Source organism: Panthera leo, chromosome A2, assembly GCF_018350215.1.
Source record: "Panthera leo isolate Ple1 chromosome A2, P.leo_Ple1_pat1.1, whole genome shotgun sequence".
NCBI classification, from domain to species: Eukaryota; Metazoa; Chordata; class Mammalia; order Carnivora; family Felidae; genus Panthera; species Panthera leo.
In genome coordinates this window covers 75,812,735-75,836,118 of record NC_056680.1, presented here as the reverse complement: position 1 = coordinate 75,836,118, position 23,384 = coordinate 75,812,735, and the positions used below count along the sequence as shown (strand labels likewise).

At 42.4% G+C, this 23,384-nt stretch overlaps 1 protein-coding gene across 1 annotated transcript in view; it reads right to left on the bottom strand.

The window, feature by feature from the left end:
• Positions 1-2,326: 2,326 nt before the first annotated feature.
• The window catches only part of LAMB4 (laminin subunit beta 4), a 100,134-nt gene continuing 79,076 nt past the window's right edge, over positions 2,327-23,384 (bottom strand). Inside the window, exons 28-34 of the mRNA XM_042915075.1 lie at positions 20,337-20,481; positions 16,675-16,882; positions 13,690-13,828; positions 10,475-10,648; positions 9,021-9,174; positions 4,256-4,486; positions 2,327-2,373 (exon numbers count right to left, since the gene is read on the bottom strand). Of these exons, the coding sequence (XP_042771009.1) occupies positions 4,347-4,486; positions 9,021-9,174; positions 10,475-10,648; positions 13,690-13,828; positions 16,675-16,882; positions 20,337-20,481 (960 nt within the window). The 3' untranslated portion in view covers positions 2,327-2,373; positions 4,256-4,346. The remainder of the gene's footprint in view (positions 2,374-4,255; positions 4,487-9,020; positions 9,175-10,474; positions 10,649-13,689; positions 13,829-16,674; positions 16,883-20,336; positions 20,482-23,384) is intronic.

Here is a 23,384-nt window from a genome sequence, read left to right as displayed (position 1 = left end):
CTCGCGGTTTGTGAGTTTGAGCCCCACATCGGGCTCTGCGCTGACAGTGTGGACCCTGCTTGGGATTCTCTCTCTCTTCTCTCTCTCTGCCCCTCCCCCTCTCTCACAGCCCCCCATCTCAAAATAAATAAATAAACTTAAAAAAAAAAGAAAATGTATTCATGCGGATGCCAGACAGAGCCATGCCTGCTTCCATGAAAGCTGATGGAGCCTTCTCCTATGCAGTATACATGGATCTAAAACCAACAGAGAGTGAAAGTCTGTGTGACACTGTTCACAGTTATATCCAAATGACTCGCAGGCCAAATGTTACTTCCTATACCTGACTTTGGGTTCTGGTCTCTAAGGAAGTACGTTCTTACTAGACGACACAATAGTTGCACCATTCAATTGGAAAACACGCCAATACCCAGCTATTTCTGGGTCCTCATGTTAGAGGATAAACAGGCTAAAAAAGGGGGGAATTATGCTTTGGATTGGGGTACTTGATCTCAACTCTTAAAGGGCTGCTGTTACACAGTGGCAGCCTAGAGGCATGTGACTACAATCTCCACAATCCAGTCCTGCCACATCCAAGGGCAAAATGTAAGAGCACTCTACCCCTGTACTTGAAGGACCTTCAAAGACAGAATCCTCAGGAAAGGAGGTTTGGGTCACTCTAACTGGCAAAGAGATGCTTGCTGAAGGCAGAGGGAACGTGGAATGAGTAGCAAGGGAAGAAAAGCATCAATCCTAATACATCCTCTTGAGGAGTCACAGAGACGAAGTTTGCAATCTCAATCTGTGTTTTTAAATTTTTTTAATGTTTATTTTTGAGAGAGAGAGAGAGAGAGCAAGGGAGGGGCAGAGACAGAAGGAGACACAGAATCTGAAGCAGGCTCCAGGCTCTGAGCTGTAAGCACAGAGCCAGACGCAGGGCTCGAACTCATGAACCAAGAGATCATGACCTGAGCGGAAGTTGGATGCTTAACCGATTGAGCCACCCAGGTGCCCCTGGAAGCATTTGTTTTGGTTTTAGAATCAAAAGGGGGATGAAGAATGCATCATGATATTAGGAAGAGTCAGATTATAATGGAAATTTATAATTTTTTGATGCTTGGCAACAAAATACTTCCTACCTTGTAAGATTCCAGAGACTGGTGGAGGCGAAACCCCCCTCCTACCCAAGCTAAAGGAGGCGGACATTCTCTCTTCTCTCTGGTGGCCAGGGCACATGAAGAGGCTCAGGCTGGAAAGTGTTCCCAGGGATGTTGAGTCATGAGAGAATGATGCAAGATGCAAGACAGTGGAGAATTAACTAGATGGTTAGAATGTCCAGTAGGGACAGCATTAGCATCCTCACCCGGGATTTCCGGGAGTGTGACCTCAGACGTGTTCCCAGAGGCATAATTGTCCTTGGTTGCAGTCTCTCCAGCCATTTCTCCCATTTTATGTGCTGTTAGATTACGTTTAAATAAAGCCGTTTCCTGCATGATGAGCTCGTGTTGGTTTTCAATGTTTGCATCCAAGAACCAGACTGGTAAAATCATAATATTTAACTGGTCTTTTATTGTTGGTTATTTGGATTCTTCGCATTTTTAATATAAGGAGTGTTATAACAAATTATTCACAAAGCTTTTCTGCCCCTCTGTTTAAGATTATTTTCTTTTTTTTTTTTTAATTTTTTTTTAACGTTTATTTGTGAGACAGAGAGAGACAGAGCATGAACGGGGGAGGAGCAGAGAGAGAGGGAGACACAGAATTGGAAGCAGGCTCCAGGCTCTGGGCCATCAGCCCAGAGCCCGACGCGGGGCTCGAACTCACGGACCGTGAGATCGTGACCTGAGCTGAAGTCGGACGCTTAACCGACTGAGCCTCCCGGGCGCCCCAAGATTATTTTCTTAATATGCAGGTTCAACTAAGTCTTACAGTAGATCTTGCCACACATTTTCAGGTGACTCTGCAACGTATAAAAGATACCGTTTCACCGAATCTTTGCCTGGGTCACTTCTTGAACAACCGATACAGCAAACAATACAAGTTACAAATGATTTATTTCAGGAAGAAGATTTTTTGCATATGCCCATTTTTTTAAGATAACCAAGGCTTATTAAACACCAAAGTTTAGAAAGCATAACCACTTTTTGATTACAGTCTTTCCAAAATACATCACATACTTCCTAACCTCCTCCAACCGGGATCCCTCATCCCCGGAGGCCTGGAGGAGAGATGGTGGGTTTATCTTGCCCTTGCACTTGATTCCCGTGCTTTCCTCAGCGCTGGGGAATTCGCTGCCCGGGGTGACCTCAATAGCCTCCTGGTCAGAAGACAGAAACTCCTTCCTCTTCAACCCTTTCCACACTCTCTGGCTGGTACTTGCATAGTCTCCAACCACTAAAAAGGTAAAACGGTTGAGTGTTGCTGTTGCAGACAGATACCCATGCTTGGAAAGTCAACCACCCATTCAAAGGTGGAAGTCAGTGTCCTGGTGGGAAAGCTGGAGTGTGTTCCACTCTGTACGTTGGAGCAAACAACGTAGACATTGTGACAGTCTAGTGTTCAACTCCGTGTGTCATTTGTTTTCGTAGAAGTTTCCAAAAGTGTAAGAACATTACAATCATGTTTCAAGAGAGATTTCTGGGGGGTCTTTCCGGTAGAAAAATGTCATTCCATTCTTCAGGATCTCCCGGGAAACTGCAATTTTCCTAAATAATCTATGTTTTAAGAAATGTCATAATTCTATGTAATCCTAAAGCCCCCTTCGTTAAATGTTTAAATCCAGTTTTTATGAGTCAGTCTTTAAGGGACATGGTTCCAGCTGCTTTCCTCTTTCATATGGCAGTGTCAGTGTCCATTATTTCTTATGCAAAAATGAGGGGCTAGATTCCCTTAAAATAACCCTGCTGAAGGACAACTTTCACAAATAGAAGCACTGTGCTCTGTTATATAGCAGACATGCAAAACAAGTTAATGTGGACTCATAGACCTAATTGGAAATGAGACAACCCGATCTTTCATACCAAACAATAACAGCAGGATTGCTACTCTTTCAAAAATCAGATTTTGCAGCAAAAATGCTTACAGACAAATTATGAAAAGTAGTTCAATATTTATCTTTTTGAATATTGTTCCAATGCCATTTGGGGAGGGTGGAATTCTTTGGTTGAGAGAATGGATATGTAGGGAAGCGGGTATAAAAATTACATTTTGGGGGCGCCCGGGTGGCTCGGTCGGTTAAGCATCTGACTTCGGCTCAGGTCATGATCTCACGGTTCATGGGTTCGAGCCCTGCTTCGGGCTCTGTGCTGACAGCTCAGAGCCTGGAGCCTGCTTTAGATTCTATGTCTCCCTCTCTCTCTGTCCCTCCCCTGCTTGTGCTCTGTCTCTCTCTGTCTCTCAAAAAAAAATAAATGTAAAAAAATTTTTTTTAATTACATTTTGAATTCTATGCATTTTACTCACGATAGAGTGATAGTTTCGTACATAGCGCAAATCCAAATAAAAATCAAATACAGGACAAGCTAGCACATGCCATCCAGATTTATTCCATTCTAGTGTTAGAGACATTGACTTATTTTAACTTCATTTGCTTAAATTTATTTTACTTTATTGTGGTAAGAACATTTAATATGAGATCTACCTTCTTTTTTTTTTTTTAAGTTTATTTATTTATTTTGAGAGTGAGAGAGAGAGCACAAGCAGAGAAAAAGCAGAGAGGGAGAGGGAGAGAGAGAATCCCAAGCAGGCTCCACACTGCTAATGGGTAGCCTGACGTGGGACTGGATCTCACAAACCATGAGATCATGACCTGAGCTGAAATCAAGAGTTGGATGCCCAACCGACTGAGCCACGCAGGCACCGTGAGATCTACCTTCTTAACACACTTGTAAGTGTGCAATACGTTATCCTTGACTTACGTGTAATGTAAGGCAGAACTCTAGAACGTATTCACGTTGCTTCACTGGAACTTTATGCCCACTGATTAGTAACACTTTTCCCCTTGTCCCCCAGCCCCTAGCAAGTCATTTCACATTTAGTTTCATTTGACTGAAATGATGATTAGTAAATGGAATACTTATTTAGATTTGTGCTTGCCATATGTAACAAATTATTTTTAGGTTATGAAAGAGAAAGGAAGGCAAGAGGAAAGGTTTCTCAAGCCAGAGGCGATTTCTCTGCTTCCCCCTTTCTATTCCATGCGGAACAGCATTGCCTGGGCCCAGCTCAGATCTCTGGCAAGGACCGGGCTCGGGACGGGGAGGCAGGCAGGACTGACCATTCCTGTTTCTCACGTTCAGCACACCTCCTCAGGTTTACTTGTCAGAAGCCAGAAAAGAAGGCACAGGTGATTCGTACTTCCCCTCTGCCTAACTGTAGCAAGCAGCGTATTTATTTTCTCGCTCAACAATCTCATTTTTAATGGCAACAACTTGATCTTCCAACTCTTTCAGTTGGTCAGCTTTTTCTTGTCTACTCAGATTCAAATCTTGGATCTTCTTTTCTAAATCTGAAACAAGAAAATGAAGTACAGGATGTATTTGGTTTTGGTCTGGTTTGGAAACTGGATACCCGCCTTATACCTTACACAGGGATTTACGGGTCTCTTAAAGATGTATTTAGCTTTGCGTTTTGATTCCACGGACAAAATGTTTATTTTCACCAGACTTCTTGAGGTTTTCACACAAATCAGGGCAGAAAAGTTGATATTTTTGTCTAAAAAGTAGTTTCTATCTAATGGCATTTATCAATGTCAGTCTAAAACGAGTTAGAATTCATTAGAAATGAAAAGACAAATGATGAGCCTTGATTGGATTTGGTGCATATTTCCAAATGTTTGTTCTTGCTGTTTTAACTTCACTTTTTTTTTAAATTTTAATGTTTATTTTCGAGAGTGAGAGAGACAGAGGGTGAGTGGGGGAGGGGCAGAGACCGAGGGAGACAGAGAATCGGAAGCAGACCCCAGGTTCTGAGCTGTCAGCACAGAGCCCCAAATGGGGCTGGAACTCACAAACTGTGAGATCGTGACCTGAGCCGAAGTCAGGTGCTCAACTGACTGAACCACCCAGGCGCCCCTGATGAGGAACTTCTTAAGGAAAATAAATGTCCTGCTTCACCTGGACAGATCACACCTGGGTGATCGGGTGGCCTGGGGGAATTGTCACACTAGCCTGGAGCGTGTGTCTAGAGGAAGGAACCAGAGTGCTGAAGACATCTGAAATGTGGGTGTTTTTTGTCATCCTGAGGAAACAGAATGAAACCAGCAGGTGAAAGTTCCAGGAAGGAAGATTTTGTCTGATTTATAAAGAACTTTCTAGCAGTCGCAGCTGTTCAAAGAAAGAGCTGTTATGGAAGGTGGCGAGCATTCTGTCTCTAGAAACTTAAATACAGGTCACTTGGGAATGAAAAGGAGATCCAGCACTGGTAGGGGATTTGTTCTAAAAGGAGAAAAGCCCCCTCTGTTTCCGCCACATAAGTGAGTGAGGCTATGCGGGTTACTCCTCGTTTGCCTGACCACATCCATTCTCCGTCCTGCTCTGTCCTGGAAAGCTGGCCTCAGTGGGTGACATCATCTGGCTCCCTTGATCTCTGGGTCTCATTCACACTTGGCCCCTGGACAGTTCTGGGAAGTGATGGTAGGGGGAGGGGGCGGGCGAGCAGACGGTCCCCGTGGAGAAGCAGGCTTCTGGCAGTTTATGCATCTGTCCGCCCAGCCTGCAAAGGTGGCCCCCCCGCCTCTGGCTCCAGCCTTCATAGAGCTACTTCAGGGCTCTGGCCCTCCTGCTTCCCCTGCCCCTTCAGGCCCAGGGACACTGATGGCTTCTCATTGCTGCCTGTCACCAGGTACCTCCACACCCTTAGCAGATTCTCTGAATTCCTGGGTGGTTTTTAGAGTTCCTCCTATCAAGAAGCAGAGGCTATCTGCCCACCCCCCTCAAACCAGGTCCAGCACCGCATGTTGTTTTGACCAGTATGAAGGGAAAGAAACGTACAGGACCACAGGGGCCTTGCAGTTTCTGTGCTCATTCTCATGGAATTCAATACAAGCAGCCGTAAGGCAGCCTGGGATAAAAGACCCTGGAGAAAACGGTCCAGCATCTCAGTCAAGCCCGGCCCCGGGCAGACCAGCCAGCTGACCCAGGAGCTGAGAGCACCTGCTTGAAGAACTCAGGACAGACCCACAGAACAGCTACGCAGAAAGCCACAGAAAAATAATGCATGGCTGCTGTGTTAAGCCCTTAAAATTGGGAGTGCTTTGTTACACAACAAATAGATAACAGAGCCCACTCTGTTTATAAGTATGCGATCCAGGGGCATCTGGGTGGCTCAGTCAGTTAAGCATCCGATTTCAGCTCAGGTCATGGTCTTGCGGTTCGTGGCTTTGAGCCCCGTGTCAGGCTCTGTGCTGACGGCTCAGACAGAACCTGGAGCCTGCTTCAGATTCTGTGTCTCCCTCTCTCTCTGCCCTTCCCCCAGTCATGCTCTGTCTCTCTCTCTCTCTCTCTCAGAAATAAACATTAATATATATATATATATATATATATATATATATATATATATATATATATATAATCCAGAATTCTATCCAGGTGTGCTTCCTATTTCTCGCTGGGACCCTGAATGACACAAAGGACTATAAAGGGACCCTGGCTGTGGACTGGGGTCCATTCTCACTCAACCTTGACCCTACCAACGTAAATAAGGGCTCCCTTCTGGGGTCCCATGGGTACTTCTTCCTAACAGGTACGACCAGAGCACAGCTGTTGGGGTTCAGACCCTTCTCGAGTGGCAGAATCAGGAAGGTGGCCAAACCAATGTCTTCTTTTCCTACCTTGTTGAGCTGTCAAAACAGCTCTCAAAACAGAGCCAAGAAAGTGGAGTGTGTTATTTTAGACTTCTCTTAGAAGGCCCCTAACTTCTCTTCCAAGCGAATTTCAAAAACTGTTGAGAGTTTGAGGCTATGGGAATACGTGGAAACAGTTTGGGCCTCAACATAAAACACAAGACAGAAAATGTTCTCCCCACGTTTTTGCTCCTACAGTAAGGACGAAGTTGTATGAATAACAGCAACTGATTTTCATGGTATTGCTTATGGAGGGCACAATAAAAACCGCTCTGTCTTTTTGACTCTTTCCTAGTTAATTTCTTCTCAAAATTGTTAGGAAAATATGGAAAGTGAAAACTGTGTAAATTACATAAATGTAAAAGATGTAAATTATATAAACAATTACATTAATAGAAAAAGTAGCGTTTTCCTCTTTACTCTCCCCCTCCCCAGAGATAATGAATGGTAACAGGGTGGGATGTATTTTTCCTGACTTTGGCCCACACCAATGGTGTGTTCTCATTTTGTTCCCTGTCATAGTGGGAATATAAGTGATTCTAAGGCCAAAGACTCATTTTATAACAAAGAAGCATTATACAGGAGGAGTCTCGGTTGTTTGAATATTTTGAGAGTTATTTACATTCCAAATGAATATGATTCACTTTAAAGTTTTGGAGACAATACAAATACAACCAAAAGTGAAACTAGACCACTCATCATTTGGTATTTCTTGATGATTTAGAAGCAGTTAAGGGCATGATGACTGCCTAGAAAAACCATGAGTACAAGTTGTAGGGGAAGAAGATTCTGATGAACTTTCTGACTGTATGCATTCTGTATTTACTACACTTTGTGCGCATCTAAATGTCCATTTTTGATCAAAATCCTTGTCTGGACTATGATTCCTTCTAGAATGCTGCCTACAGATCTCTGTAGGATGACCAGTGCCTTGGGGTCTAGATCATATGGACTCCAAAACAGTTATTTGCATGAGAGGGGAAAATAGGAAGCATAGGTTAGGACGGGGTGTTTCAAGTTTCTCAACATCCACACTACTGATTCTCTGGGTAAAATAATTGTTCACTGTGGGTCTGTCCTGTGCATCATGGAATGATTACCTGTGCCCCCGGCCCCCATCCACTAGATGCCGGTGGAACCCCCTAGGTGTGACAAGCAGAAATGTTTTCAGACGTTTTTGTCCCCAGGGAAGGAGATAAAATCACCCTGGGTTGAGAAACAGTGGGTTCGGAAAAGGGCATTTCAGGTTGACCAAAGGCCATGCCAGTTTGTTCTGATGAACACAGAAATGCAGGCTCGATGATACCCTTTGAAGTAAAACCATGCAAGTGGCTTGTTACACTGCGGTCCCCAAGGCACTGACCCCATTCCTCCTTCCTTTCCTCAGTGGACTCATATGTGGTTGAACTGTGTCATGATCAATTGGTATACATTCTACCAGGGAAGTGCGGCACTCTGTTATTGTCACATTGGTGGAGCATGTGATAGAATAGAGAGAACTCCCATATAATCCAGCAATCCCCTTTCTGGGTATCTCTCTGAAGGAAATGAAATCCATATCTCAAAGAGGATATCTGCATTCCCATGTTCATTGCAGCATTATTCACAATAAATAAACTATGGAAACAACCTGAGTGTCCATTAATGAATGAAGAAAATGTGTGTGTGTGTGTGTGTGTGTGTGTGTGTGTGTGTGTGTGTAATTCAGCCATAAAAAAAGGAGGAAATTCTGCCATTTGCAACAACATAGATGAACCCGGAGGACATTATGCTAAGTGAAAATAAGCTGGAGAGAGAAAGACAAATACTATATGATCTCACTCATAGATTCATGTGGAATCCAAAAAAAAAAAAAAAAAAAAAGTTGAACTCCTAGAAGCAGAGAGAATGGTGGCTGCCAGGGTCTGGTGGGTTGGGGAAATGGGGAGAGCTTGGTAAAAGGGTTCAGTTTTAAGATGAAAAAGTCTGGGGATCGCATGGTCAGTGCGGCGCTGTCTAGTTAATAATATTCTATTGCATATAGGAGTAGATGTTAAACATTCTTACCATAAAAAGTATGCGGGCTGCTGTTGATTAATGTAATTGTGGCGATCATTTTACAACATATATGCCCATCATATTGTCACAGTGTACACTTTAAATATAGACAATTTCACCTGCCACTTAGACCTCCAGAAAGCTACAAAAAAGGAAGAAATACCTGCTATTCTTCTTATCTTGTCTTCTGTATCTATGGCCAGTTTTTCTGCCGCCTCTTTCAGCTGTTCCACTTTACCTAATGTTACCTTTGTCAGTCCTGTGGCACTTGTCTTATGCTGCAGAACAGCATATTGGTTGTTTAGCTCTGCAAACTCCTATAACAGAGAAATGCTCCCATCACCAGAAAATATTTATAAAGCGTGTATACGGGTGTGATAGTTGCCTGATACCGTTCACAAAAGGGGCAAGCGGAAACCATGATCTGGTCAATATGCTGGAGTCACCCTGATATTTCCAACAGGGCTTTTATTTGCAATGTTTTTTTTTTTAGACTGAAAAAAAATCCTCAGCTTTAGCTAATTAAACATAAAACTGCTTGGTTACAAAATAGCAATGTTAATTCCATGTTAAGGCAATGATTTAGGAAGCACCGATTGTTTGTGCTAAACTAGCTAAGGTGGGAGATACAGAGGACAGAACTGACGCAATCCTGCCTTTGACAAATCTTTGGTTCAGCTGAATCAGACAGCTGCCTGTACAGGATGAAGGGCAGAGTGAGTGGCAAAGATTTAGTAGCAACGATACGTTATTTGGCTGGCAAATAGGTAAGAGAGAAATGAGGCAGGAAGCGAAGTATATATGTGTTAGTGTCCAGAGCTCCCTCAGTGTTAGAATGGACATCTCTGGGGTCAGCTCGCGTGGCTGACAGTCTAGAATGTTAAATAGATGAGTGAAGGCCAGGAAGGCCCCATGGAGATGGGGAGGGGGTGGGCGGGAAGTACCTTTCTCCACTTCTGTTCATAGAAAGTGTGCTCAAGTCCCAAGTGGGGGGCGGGGCGAGGGGGGAGTGACCCTGCCCATTAGAAATTAAAAGCAAGAGAACCGACTAATTGTAAAAACACTTGAACATCTTTCCTTTGTGTAAGCTACTCTATTAATGCAGCCAACCAGAGATATCCTGCTAAGAAAATGAGTTGATAGTTTCTTTCAGCAAACTAGATTAGTAGGGTATTTTCCACAACTGTTTAATTAACTCACTCTGACTTTTGTAACATGATCTATTCTCTTTGGCAGGTGACTTTCACTTGTTTTCATTATAGGTTATGTGATTTTTCTAGAGTAAAGGGTAAATACGCCCAAGATAGACCCACGGCACAGACTGTGAATGTTTGGAAGGGAGGGAAAAATAGACCAGGAAACCACTAGAAGTACTAGGAGGAGTAGATGAGGGGGAGGAAACACTCCTAGGATGGTCAAAGGACGTTTGTCTTCCCCGGAGACAGCCCTCCGTTACAGAAGAGCCTTCATGCCCATGGGAATCCCAACTAACACACACCACTGAGCAGGGTCCAGCACTAAGGGAACTGCTGACAAATGGCACCATGAGGTGGGGTTAAAGGATTATCCTTCAAAGAAGCACTGTCTGCTCTTGGTGGCACTGGTGGGGCCACTGACCTGTTCAAGGCCCCCAGCTTGGCGTTGGGCCGATGCAGCCTGAGCTCTCACGCGGGCCGCTCGCCCCCTGTTCCTTTGCAACGTGGTCCGCAGCTGGGAGAGTCCAGCTTCCAGCACCGACTGCTGCTTTGCTGAGTCCAGCTTGTTCTCGGTGTCCTTGGCTTCCTTTTCAGCCTGTTGTCGATTGAAAGACCAGAAAGGAGAAAGTCTCTTCGTGTAACAAACCACACAAAAACAAATGATCTAATTATGCCCTTCAGAAAATAAGCTAGGTGTGAAGGGAAAGTAAATCATTCCTTCAGTTTTTCAGTTCCACCCAAAAGAAAGTTGTAATAAAATATTCCTAGACATACGTGCGGGTGTGAAAGCAAATATGACCCGTTATCTACGCACTTTCCAGTCCGTTTAAGAATAAAGCGCTTGCCAGTGAGTGAAGACCCTCATCCCATCCCTTCTGTCCCCCTAAAGGGAACCACTCTCCTGAATCTAACATGCGTCACCCCGTGTATTTCTACATGCTTTTTTACTATTACAAAGTCGGTATTTTTAACACCTGCGGTATTTCTTTTTTTTTTTTAACTGTATGCAAATAAATGATACTGTCTCTTTCTGCACCTTAAATTTTTAATTCAAAGTTATGCTTGTATACTTCATCTTGGCTAGTTTGCATAGCTCTTGTTTATTCCGTTTTAGCAATTTAAAGCATTCCATTGTTCGGATATACAATTGATATTCCTATTCTCCGGTTATTTATTGCAGGTGGCTTCTAATTTTTTTCCCCCTTACAAACAATAATGAACATCTTATACTTGTTTCTTATTTCCGTGACTACATTTGTCATATATAGAAGTCAAATCTGACTGGTCATCTGTTATATCCTTTTTATTTATTTATTTTTTTAGAGTGAGAGAGCGTGAGTCGGGGAGAGGGGAAGAGAGAGAGTCTTACGCAGGCTTCATGCTCAGCCCAGGGCTTCATGCTCAGCCCGGGGCTCAATCCCACGATCCTGGGATCATGACCTAAGCCGAAATTAAAAATTAAGAGTTGGATGCTCAACCGACTGAGCCGCCCAGACGCCCCTGTTATCTCTTGTATCTCATTCTTTGGTCGTCCTTTCATGCCTTCTTTGATTTTCCCAAGCATAATAAACATTATGATTTTGTATTCTGTATCCAATGATGGTATATCCCCAGTCTTCTGTGTTCTGATTCTGTTGTTTACTATTTCTGATGACTCTTGCTTGAGGCAGGCAATTTGTTCTTTTATGTGTTTGGGGAGAATTTTTTTTGAGTCTTTGTTTTAAGGTGAATTCCCTTGTTTGTCTCTGCCAGGTATCTGAGGGCAGCCCAGGACCACCTTAAGGGACATTTTCAGCTTAGGTTGTGGGGGGCCACACAGGTAGTGTGAATCTGACCCTCAAATTCCTGTGAAAGCCAGCTTGGGGGTAGAAATTCTTAGTCAAGACTTTCCTTCCCTACAGCCCCAGTGTCTTACTGGGGCTGCCCTCCCAGGGTGTGTGTGTGTGTGTTGGGGGGAGGGGTTTAACATTTCACTGAGAATTTTGCCTTTCCATTTGGGGTCTTATTCTCTCCTTGAATGGGCTTTGTTTTCTGTCTCTTCTGCCTGGTGAGCATTAAGACCAACAGCTCTCATGCACCAGGGGTTGGCAGATACACTCTGCCCGCCATCAGGTTCATGCTTTATTACCTCTCTGGCGTCAGACTTCCCTGTCACTGTTGGCCTCTGAAGAGTTCATCCATTTCTTACTAATTCAGCTGTGTATTAAAATTAAAAAAAAATCCTATGCAACATTTTGGGTATTTTTCTATTAGGAGGGCTCCTTGGGGTCCCGGGTGCACCATATTTGTAGAAATAGAAGTCCCTTGTTGTGCCCTTGGACACACGAGGAAATTTTTCTAGAGTACAAGTCTACGGACTGTTTCCGTAAAGGACCAGGTAGTAAATGTTGTGTGCTCTGTCGTTCATAAAGTCTTTATTACAACTATGCAACTCTGTGCCACTGTAGCACAGAAGCAGCCACCGACAGTGTGTGGCTGTATTCCACTAAGACTTCATGATTTGGGATAAACAAAACAAAACAAAACAAAACAAAAAAACAACAGTTAGTGAGCCCATTTGGCCCGTGGGCTCTATTTCGCCATCCCCTGTTCTAGAGTATATGCCTCGAAGGGGAAATCCTGGAGCCCTTCTTTGATTTCTCTGCTGCCCAATATTTGCAACCAGTTCATATCCAACCCTTTTACTTCCTGGTGCACTGCTTCCTGTTCTGTCTGTTTCTGCTTTTCTTTTCAAATTGCATGTATTTACCTATAAAGCCCGGCTGCAGAACAGAGACCGAGGAACCAGCATTCTATGGAGAAGGGAATAGACTGGAGAGTGGAGACTTGGAGGAAGACACTTCACACACCTTGGGACTAGGTCTTGTCCTGTCCTCCACTGCTAGGTTCCTCTCCCGGATCCATTCTGTGGGTTAAACCATGGCTTTGCACCCTGTCCCGTGCTCTGGACGGGACACTTTCTTTAGGGTAAGATATTCTTTCAGTCTTAGGATAGTCTGATGAGCTCTCATGCAAAACCTGGGAGTTACAAAACCCTGGCAACAATTAGCTTTATTTCTTTGCCTCATGAGCTTTCACAAGTCTATGGCTTTCCCTGGAATCAGAAGGGATTAAACTCCGGCCTCAAATCTACCTTTAATAAGCTGCGTGACCTTAGGCAGGTCACTTAACCTCCCTAAGTCTCAGTTTCCTCATTTATAAGCAGACAGTAGCACCTGCTTCTTCCCCCGGGAGGGGTCAAGAATGAATGAAGTGATACTGTGAGAGCTCCATAGAACATTGGGGTGCCTGGGTGGCTCAGTTGGTTGAGCATCTGACTTCGGCTCAGGTCATGATCTCACGGTTTGTGAGTTCAAGCCCTGCACTGGGCTCTCTACTCTCAGCACAGAGCCCATGTCAGATCCTCTGTCCTTCTCTTTCTGTCCCTCCCCAGCTCATGCTCTCTCTCTCTCGAAAATAAAACATTAAAAAAAAAGAACCTCAATTAAATGCATAAAGCCACCATCATTTTATTTTATCCTAAAATCATCCTATCAGATGGGTTAGGGCAAGCATCACACTGGCACAAAAAAAAACCATGCTGTGTCCACATTCAAAATTTTTTTCAGGTTAGTTTCAAAGAGGGTACAGAAATACCTGCACAGTGTTCTTTTTAATTTTTGTTATCTCTGCAGTCAGCTGTGTGATGGCAGAATTTATCCGTCCTTGGGTGGTTTGAACTTGTTGCAATCTATTCAGCGTTTTGTCAAGATTTAATAGAACATTTGCTGCTTTTCTAAGGTAAGATATTAATGTGTCAGATTAGATAAATATACAATTATTCATTTATTTCACCTTGGGAGTTCATTGGACTCAACGGAAAAACTTGGCTGAATTATTTATAAAGTAAATTTAAATTACTCTTAAGCAAGGCAAAGTGCGGAAATCTTTATTTTGAGAAATAGGTATCTTTACATGCCAATAAGAATGCACATATACACATATCAAATAGATACGGATTTCGGCAGATAATGGAAATCAATGACACAGGCCTTGTTCCTTCTTGATCTGTCATAACCAGAGAGGCTTGAGGACTCTCACTGCCCAGCTTTGAACAAAATAACTCTCCTCAGCCGATTCCAGTTCCCTGGTTTGTCAAACTTAAGCACTACTCTCTAAATCCTCACCGGAGTGGGGGTGGAATAGTCAAGAGACTCCACAGACAGCAAAGAGAACTAAAAGCCCTACGTTTTCAGGCTGTGTTTATTCAGGTTTATTTAAGCTTCACTGACATCCTAGCTTCCAGGGGCCCAGTCAGAGGTTAAAATCACAAGCATTCCAAGTGATAGTCTGTTTTACAGAAATAAGCTCACCTCTAGTCAACAGTCAGCAGATACTTAGATCTGTGGGCTCAGAAGCACCTTGGGAAGAATGTACCAAGCGAGTGGAATATCAGATAGACCTTTGCAGAGGCAGAATCACAAGTGCGTGTGGACCAGCAAGAAAACCTGACTTGCAAAACATCCGCCTTCCCCATGAAACCCCACCTCTCCTAGTGGAATCTCTCACTCACTTTTTAAAAAAGGCTATTTTTTTAAAACAGTTTTGGGTTCACGGCAAAATTAAGCAGAAGGTCCAGAGAGGTCCCTTATGCCCCCTGCCCCTCTCTCCCACCCCCCTGCGGGCACAGCCTCCCCAGTTATCAACATCCCTGCCAGGCTGGTACATTTGTTAGCATTGACGAACCCACATGGACACATCATAGACACTGAAGTCCATAGTTTACATTGGGGCTCACTCCTGGTGGTGTCCATTCTGTGAGTTTGGACAAACGCACAATGCCACGTATTCATCATTATAGTGTCGTACGGCATATTTTTACTGCCCTAAAATTTCTCTGTGCTCCACCTTTTTTTTTCATTCCTCCCCTCAACCCCTGGCAACTACTCATCTTTTTCACTGTCTCCACAGTTTTGCCTTTTCCAGAATGTCCTTTGGTTGAACCATACAATATGTAGACTTCCCTTTCTATAACTTCTTTCTCTACAGTTACTGGAGGGGCTCAGGAAAGTTCTCCTAACACTCCCCGACCACCGTATCTTTTTATTGTATTCTTTTTCCTTCAGATTTTAGAGAGAGAAGCAGAGCGTGCACACATGTGGGGGGGAGGGGACAGAGAGAGAGAGAGAGAGAGAGAGAGATTGAATCTTAAGCAGGCTTCACACTCAGTGCAGAGCCCAACATGGGACTTGAGCCCATGACCCTGGGATCATGACCTGAGCCGAAATCAAGAGTCGGATGCTCAACTGACTGAGCCACCAAGGCGCCCCTCTTTTTCCTTTAGGTTTTCAATGTAACTGCTTATTAAATTTAGAAAATATGAAAAATTGAAGAAGGAGAAGAAGAAGAAGAAGAAGAAGAAGAAGAAGAAGAAGAAGAAAGAAGAAAGAAGAAAGAAGAAGAAGGAGGAAGAAGAAGAAGGAGGAGGAGGAGGAGAGGACGGAGGGGTGGAGGGAGAGAGAGGGGAGGAGAGAGGGGAGGAGGGAGAGAGGGGGAGGAGAGAGGGGAGGAGGGAGGGGTGGAGGAGGAGGAGGAGGAGGTAGAAACACAAAACAAAGAAAAAATTATATCAGGAAGGGAAAAATTTACCACTAATCCTACCACCTTTTAAGATAGCAGCGTAGTCCAGTGTTTTTATCCATTTTTTTTCCTTTCATGATGGAGGTCCTCTTCAGTGTATAAGCTCTTATCTTCTTCTTAAAAGCAATAGCATTATACTCCAAGAATCTCTGCATGTTATCAAGAATCTTCCTCAGCATCATTTTTAATAGCCAAGTGATTATACTGCAGTTACTTAATCTTCCTAGTTTTAAATATTAACCCTGGAAGGGGCTGGGCTTACACCTGAGTCTGGTACACTTCATTTACACAAGTGGGTGTGGAGACAGTGAAGGCAGCTCAGGGCTCAACCGCGGGGCACCCAAAAATGGTGGTGGATACTGATGATGTCGCCACTGTCCAAGTGACTCCATGACTCTGACCCACAGCACCCCACGCTCATAAAAACATCAAGAGGTCTTTTCCTTTTCACTTGGCGAAGTCAACAAGGACAAGGGGAAGCAAGAGTTAATTGATTCTGCATCCTCTCTCTTTAATTTTACTCCTGTGTTACTCCTGGGCACTAGTGTTCCTTTCTTCTATCCCTCGCCACCATATCTTTTTAGTGTGGTCTTTTTAAAAAAAATTTAGATCTTCAAGGTACTGTCTATTATGGTAAATTTAGAAAGTCCCGGACATAGGTAAACAAGAAAGGGAAAATACACCGATATTCCCACCACTTGTTAAGATACTGGCATATAACTAGTCTGTGACATTTATTGGCATGAAGAGGTACCAGATCACTGGAAGGGCATTCCGACTCTATGGAAGGCAAATTGAAAATATGTATGCTCGCCCATTGCCTCCCAATTGCCCAGCTTCCTGAGACACCTGCAAAGGGCTTAGCCCTCACTGTGGGCATTGAACTACTGGAGGGTAATTTCATTTGGACGTTAAGTAACTCCTCACGCAAATATTTTGCAGATGGTCTTTTAGCAGATGGTCTGTGAGAGCAGGAATAGGGATTATTAATGTTGTACTTACTCAGCTCCTTTTGCTTTCACCAAAACCTTTCGGGCTTCGTCTGCCGCTTTATTTAGCCTGCCCGCATCTGTTCCGTTGTCCTCACAGAGCTGCGTCAGTTTTCGTATCTTGTCAAGTTCACGGGTTAGATTTTGTGATGCTATTGGTAGATGGATGTCAAGTACACGATTTGCAACCTTCTCTATGTCCTCCGGAGGCACATTTTCCTCTTAAATAAGAAGGTGGGTTTTAGGTCATTGTGTCTCCTTATTCAACACTGAATCTTATAAATACAAGCACAACGAACTCTAAGTCAAATGAACTTGCACTTGATTATGTGTCCCTAGAATAGAGGGATTAGAGTGCCTGTGTCCCCATGGATTCTTCTTCATCCTCAGTTTCCCCTTCTCTCTGAATACACACTGCACAAATGATTGTTGGAAAAATGAAAAACTACAGACTTGGAATACTGTGTATGTTCCGCAAAACATCCTCCCAAGAACTATTTAAGCACCGATTCAAAAGCAATTAAAATGTTCAGATGCCTGTCATTAAGACTCAGATACAGTGGGGGTGCCTTGGTGGGTCAGTTGGCTACGCATCCAACTATGGCTCAAGTCATGATCTCATGGTTTGTGAGTTTGAGCCCCGCATCAGGCTGTCTGCTGTCAGCACAGAGCCCACTTTGGATCCTCTGTTCCCCTCTCTCTCTGCCCCTCCCCTGCTCACACTCCCTCAAAAATAAATAAACTTAAAAAGAGAAGATTCAAATACAGTGAATGAGGTATCGGGGCAGCACCAGGTTTGGACTCAACAAAACTCGATTCTAATTCTCCATGACCTTTAAAAGGCACACAATGGTTGCCCATCTCTATAACTGGACATCACCGAAGTCCTATTTTGAGAAGGCGATGTGACAGTACAGGGGCAAGTACCAGATGAATAACATATTATAAAGAAACTGTTACATGCACCCATGCCCTGCTTTTCAGGACAGTAAAATTGGCCTTCCCTGAGAACTGCAGCAGAAGATCGGCCATTAGGGTTTGGGGTGACAGCTCTTTGTGACTCTCTGGCTCCTTACTGAGGCAGAATGCTACATCCCACATTGGGAGTTGGAGCTCTAATCCTCAAGGGGTTTACCATCAAGTGGGAGAATCTAAGCCGTTCCATACAAATACCAATCACATATGAACAGAAGCAATAAATATAAGATGAAATGATATGCGGCCCAGAGGGAGGGGAAAATATTTCAGGAAGAACCTTAAAAAGGCACATAAACTGAGCCTGGAGGACAGCGAGATTAAACTCGGGGAAATGTGGGGCGAAGGCAGGGGTCAAAGCATTCTAAATTGAGGGAACCGCCAAAGCCAAAGCTTGGGAGCAATGATCAGATCACTGTTGGCAGGAGAGTGGAGTCTAAATGGGGGTGGGAGGGACCGGAAGTCCCCAAGGGCTGGGAGCAGGACACAGGAACCTCTCAATGTGAGGCTAAGGAACGTGGACTTTCTTCTGGAGACAGTGGGCACCACAGACAGCTTTTAGCTTTTGAGTGACACGACATGAGTATATATCCATTTGGTAATCATTTTTGCTTTAGCTGTTTTGTCTAATATAAAAGGAATGTTTTACTTCCTGTCATGCTTTTGGAAAAAAAAAAAAAGCAACAATTTGGTGAATAAATTCAAATCATACTTTAAACAGAATGTACTGGACTCGGGGAGCTGGCTCTTGTAAGAAATAGTATTTCCTTTTATAAAAAAAAGTTCTAGTAAGTGAATTTCATTGAACCACATATCTGTCATCAAACATTTATTAACATTTATCATGAGAGCATAAATTCAAAATTTTCATATGGGACTTCATTAATAGGGAATTCAGACCACAAGGAAAATATTAAGAGGGTCAAGAATAGCTAAATAGCGTAGGCACCATGCAATTTAATAATACTCTCATTTGGGTTTTATGGAAAAGAGAGAAGAAATCGGTGAGTGAAGGGTATTGCTTCCCAGTGACCAAGGGTCTTGGGGCCCAGATCAGGGAAGTTTCTTTCATGGAATAGGATTTCTCCCTTTGCCTAATTTTTGTTGTAATAATCTGGACACAGTTTTGTTTTTCATTTCCTTAGCGTAATTAAACTTTTTTTTTAAATTAGAAATGTTTTCAGCAGCGATGAGAAATACCACTGGTAAGGAAGTAGGCTCTATGACCCAGGGAATGAGGTGGAAGGCAGTTGAACTTGCCTTCAGAACCGTCACTGGGGCCCAGAGGTGTATTAGTGCACCATTGTCACACTATGGGTCTGGCAGTTCGGTTTAGTTTTGGTTTTCGTGCCTGGATTGACCCGTGTCTGTAGAAATAGCTAACGCATTCCTCAATCCCACCAGTTCCTGGATCTGTGTCTGGTCGATAGCAATCCATCTAGCTAACTCACGGCAAATTTGTTTTTGAACAATCATCCAGGGGACCATCGCACCCCCATTTATTTTTACGGATTATTTTGATTATTTTCACCGATTATTTGTACTGCCTAATTTTGTTCTTATTTCGAAAATCAGGACTAGAGCTGCTAATCCAATATCTAGAAACACTGAGATGAAAAAAATAATTGGCCACAGGGGTCTCTTACAAATATTAAACAGATGAACAAAGTGGTTGCAAAGATTGTAACAGACATCCCAGTTGTCAGTTAATTCACGTGAGGTGCATTAAATTATTGAATCTGGAAGATGGTGATAGAGAAGAAAGCCTCTTAAGGTTAATTCTGTGTAGGGTTGTATCCGAACTGCATTACTTGCAGAGTGCGAGGTTTTAGGTCAATTTTCAGTTGTACCATGCGATTTTTTATCTTCAACTAATAATTCTCTATAGTTTGGAGCGCCTGGGTGGCTCAGTCGGTTAAGCGGCCGACTTCAGCTCGGGTCATGATCTAGCGGTCCGTGAGTTCGAGCCCCGCGTCGGGCTCTGTGCTGACAGCTCAGAGCCTGGAGCCTGTTTCGGATTCTGTGTCTCCCTCTCTCTGACCCTCCCCCATTCATGCTCTGTCTCTCTCTGTCTCAAAAATAAATAAACGTTAAAAAAAAATTTTAATAATTCTCTATAGTTTAAAATAATCTCCTAAAAAATAAAATAAAATACACTTCTCCCCAAATAAGGTACAATGAGGGATAAAAATCATAATTATAATAATAATGAGTCACAAATAGTTCCTTTTGGTCAATCACGGAGAACCATTATGAAACTTGGAAAATAGTCCATAACAGATCTAATACAGTCTGTCAGCAGAGAAAATCATGTCAGATTTTCCTAGCATTAGGGAATCTGACAGAATCATTTCAGTAGACTTTTTTCTTTAACAAAACATATAACTTTAAACACCGAGTTCGTTGCTTGAAATTTTAACTAAATACTAGATTTTTAAAAAATTTGTATTACTAAATTGCTCCTATACAGAGAGCCATATGTGTTTGGTGCAGAGGTACTATTTTGGGGTTATTTTCACTAAGAAATTTTAAATCAAGGAGTACATCATGTTTCTGACTTATGCATTTCATTCCCACTAAATGTAATTTGGAATTGGTTGTGCTGTTTGAGTATACATTAAATTAAAAAAAAAAGGAAAAGGAAAAGAAACCAAAAACTAGTCCCTATATATATATATACACATATATATATTTTATTACCTGACAAAAGCTTTTTCAGTTGTTTGATTAAAAGACTCATTTTTTCTTCTTCAGATTCACTTTGGTTTTTCATATTCCTCAGTTTCTCACTCAGCTGTAAGGCATTGGTTTTGGAGACTTCTGCCAGTTTGCTTACATTTTTGAGCTGGAATAAGGAAAGAGCAACAAGGGAAAAAATACAACAGTTCCGCACATTGTGTAACGTTTAATTACTTAGCTGACCCAAATGAAATTCACTAAAAACAAAATAGAAGTCTAGATAATGAAACAAAAGATTTATTTTATTTTTTTATTTTTATAAAATTTTTTTTAAATTTTTTTTTAACGTTTATTTATTTTTGAGACAGAGAGAGACAGAGCATGAACAGGGGAGGGGCAGAGAGAGAGGGAGACACAGAACCGGAAGCAGGCTCCAGGCTCTGAGCCATCAGCCCAGAGCCCGACGCGGGGCTCGAACTCACGGACCGCGAGATCATGACCTGAGCCGAAGACAGACGCTTAACCGACTGAGCCACCCAGGCGCCCCAAAAGATTTATTTTAAAGGATTCCTTTTATGGAAACCAATTTGACAATAAATTTCATATATTGAAAAAAAAATAAAAAAAAAATAAAAGGTGATATTATTTGTTTTCATTATCATGTTTTCTTAATAACGTGAATTTATCTGGTGGCGCCTGGCTGGCTCAGTTGGTAGAGCCTACAACCCTTGATCCTGGGGTTGTGAGTTCAAGCCTCAGGTTGGATGTAGAGGTTACTTACAAAATAAAATCTTAAAAAAAAAAAATAATGTGATTTCTCTCTGAAAACATTACTAGTGAGCAACATTATTATTTGAAAACAATATTGACCTAGTACTAATGACTTTGTCTGACACAAATGTAAAACTCAAATGCTGTTTTCATGAGACTTTTGCATTCTATATCATCAGCAAATCACTTAGGACTCCTTTCAGTGGCCATTATGCTTAATAAACTGAGCATTTTCTTTTAGGTAAGTTCAAATAGTTACTCTTCTCAACACTCCTCAAGTTCAAATAACGTATTTTCTTTAAAAGCTAAAAAGAAAGCATTCCTCCTTTTAATAAATGAGTTTGAACTCAGAGCAGGCTACAAAGAAAAATCCCAAACACTTTGTACACTTGGTGGAGAAATGATAGGTCTAAAAGGCTTGCCCCCCAGAAGTGCAAATTCTTAATTATGTGATTTGAGAAAGGTCCTGGGCTTTTCTTGAGATTCCAACAAATTAGAGAAAGAGGAAAAAAAACAAAAACAAAAAAACAACAGAAGACAATAGGACAATATCACTAGCAAGCTGAGCTGTACTGAATAAATTAATTGTGACAGAAGTAGGGCTAATTAGGATCAAACACAATTAGGAAAAAAAAATCTCCCTTTATTTCCCCACAAAAGGAGCCAGCTTAATTTGAGCTGTTGGATTTTTGTGGAAAAGGATTTAATTGCAGTCATTGGCAAATGATGAAAGAGAAAAGAAATATTTCCATGATTAAAAAAGATATGTATCTTCACTTTGTGGAGAGCTATTCCTTAATTCTCTAGAACTTTGAAAACCTTGAAATGGTCAGCTGTTGCTAAGAGAGATCTTAAAAGTTCCCATCAGGAGAAAAATATGTAACTATATGAGGTGTTGGATGTCAATCAGAGTTACTGTGTTAATCGTTTTGCAATATATACATCTATCAAACCATATGTCATACACCTAAAACTAATACAATGTTATGTGTCAATTATATCTCAATAAAAGTAAATAAATAAAATGGTTAGCAGTAAGAAAGAATGCATAGGAGTAAAACGAGAATTCCAGAAATAAATGCTCTGGATGGGAAAACACCAAAGTATAGAGATGGAATCTGTGTGGATTAGTCGATGCTGTTTTCAGAAAGAAAGAGACTGCTAAATTACTTCACTCTTAAAACATCTCTCTGCAATCCATCTCCTGTCACAATTCACTCCTGAGAATTCTCTTACAATCTTTTCTGGCACTCTTCCCCCTTCTAATCAAGAGGAAAATAGCACACCATTTTATCAACACAAAACCCCTGCCCCAATCCTTTTCAGTTCTCCATGGATGTGCTGATTAAGCCAGATTCTGCTAAAACACACTTCAAGGGCTATCTTTTTTTTTAATTATTATTTTTTTAATGTTTATTTATTTTTGAGAGAGACAGGCACGAATGGGAGGGTGGCAGAGAGAGAGGGAGACACAGAATCCAAAGCAAGATCCAGGCTCCGAGCTGTCAGCACAGAGCCTGATGTGGGGCTTGAACCCACAAACTGTGAGATCACGATCTGAGCCAAAGATGGACACTTAACTGACTGAGCCACCCAGGTGCCCTCAGGGGCTATCTTTTAAAAGTAAAAGCTGAACACAGGGCTTATATAAACGGGGTGAGATTTCTGTGTTTTTGAGAAGGGGCAGTAAGGTGTCATAGTTTAACTAAGGTGTAATGATTTAAGTAAGGTGTAATAATTACATTAAACAATTGAAGATTATTTTAACCACCAGGATGCAGCACCAGGATTTGTATTTGTTAGTTCACTGCTGTGTTCCCAACACCTAGATAAATGTCTCGCACATAATAGGTACTCAGTGAACATTTGTTAAAGAATGATGAACAGCATATAAGTGAAAACTATATAGCAATGCAGAATTAGACTATGTAAATACAAATTTTCAACATTTAGGATGTGCAGGGATATCCTCCGGCTTGGCTCATCGGAGGCTTGTTCCAGAACTTGGGATTCTGGAGCATGTGGAGCAAGGGCTTAGGGTCAGCTGGGGCTCAGGTTCATGCAGGTGAGGCTCAAGAAGGAGACTGTCGTTCTGTGTGTGTGTGTGTGTGTGTGTGCACGTGCAAGCGCACGTGTATGTGTGTGTATGCACACTCATCTCACGCACACACAGGCACACACACACACAGCTTAGCCTTGGCTCTCAGTCCATTCTCAAGCTTGCTCCTCTGTCCTTCTGTTGATTCTGAGACCCAGAAGTAATTGTGTTCACTTCCTTTTTTGTGTTTTTCAGGAGCT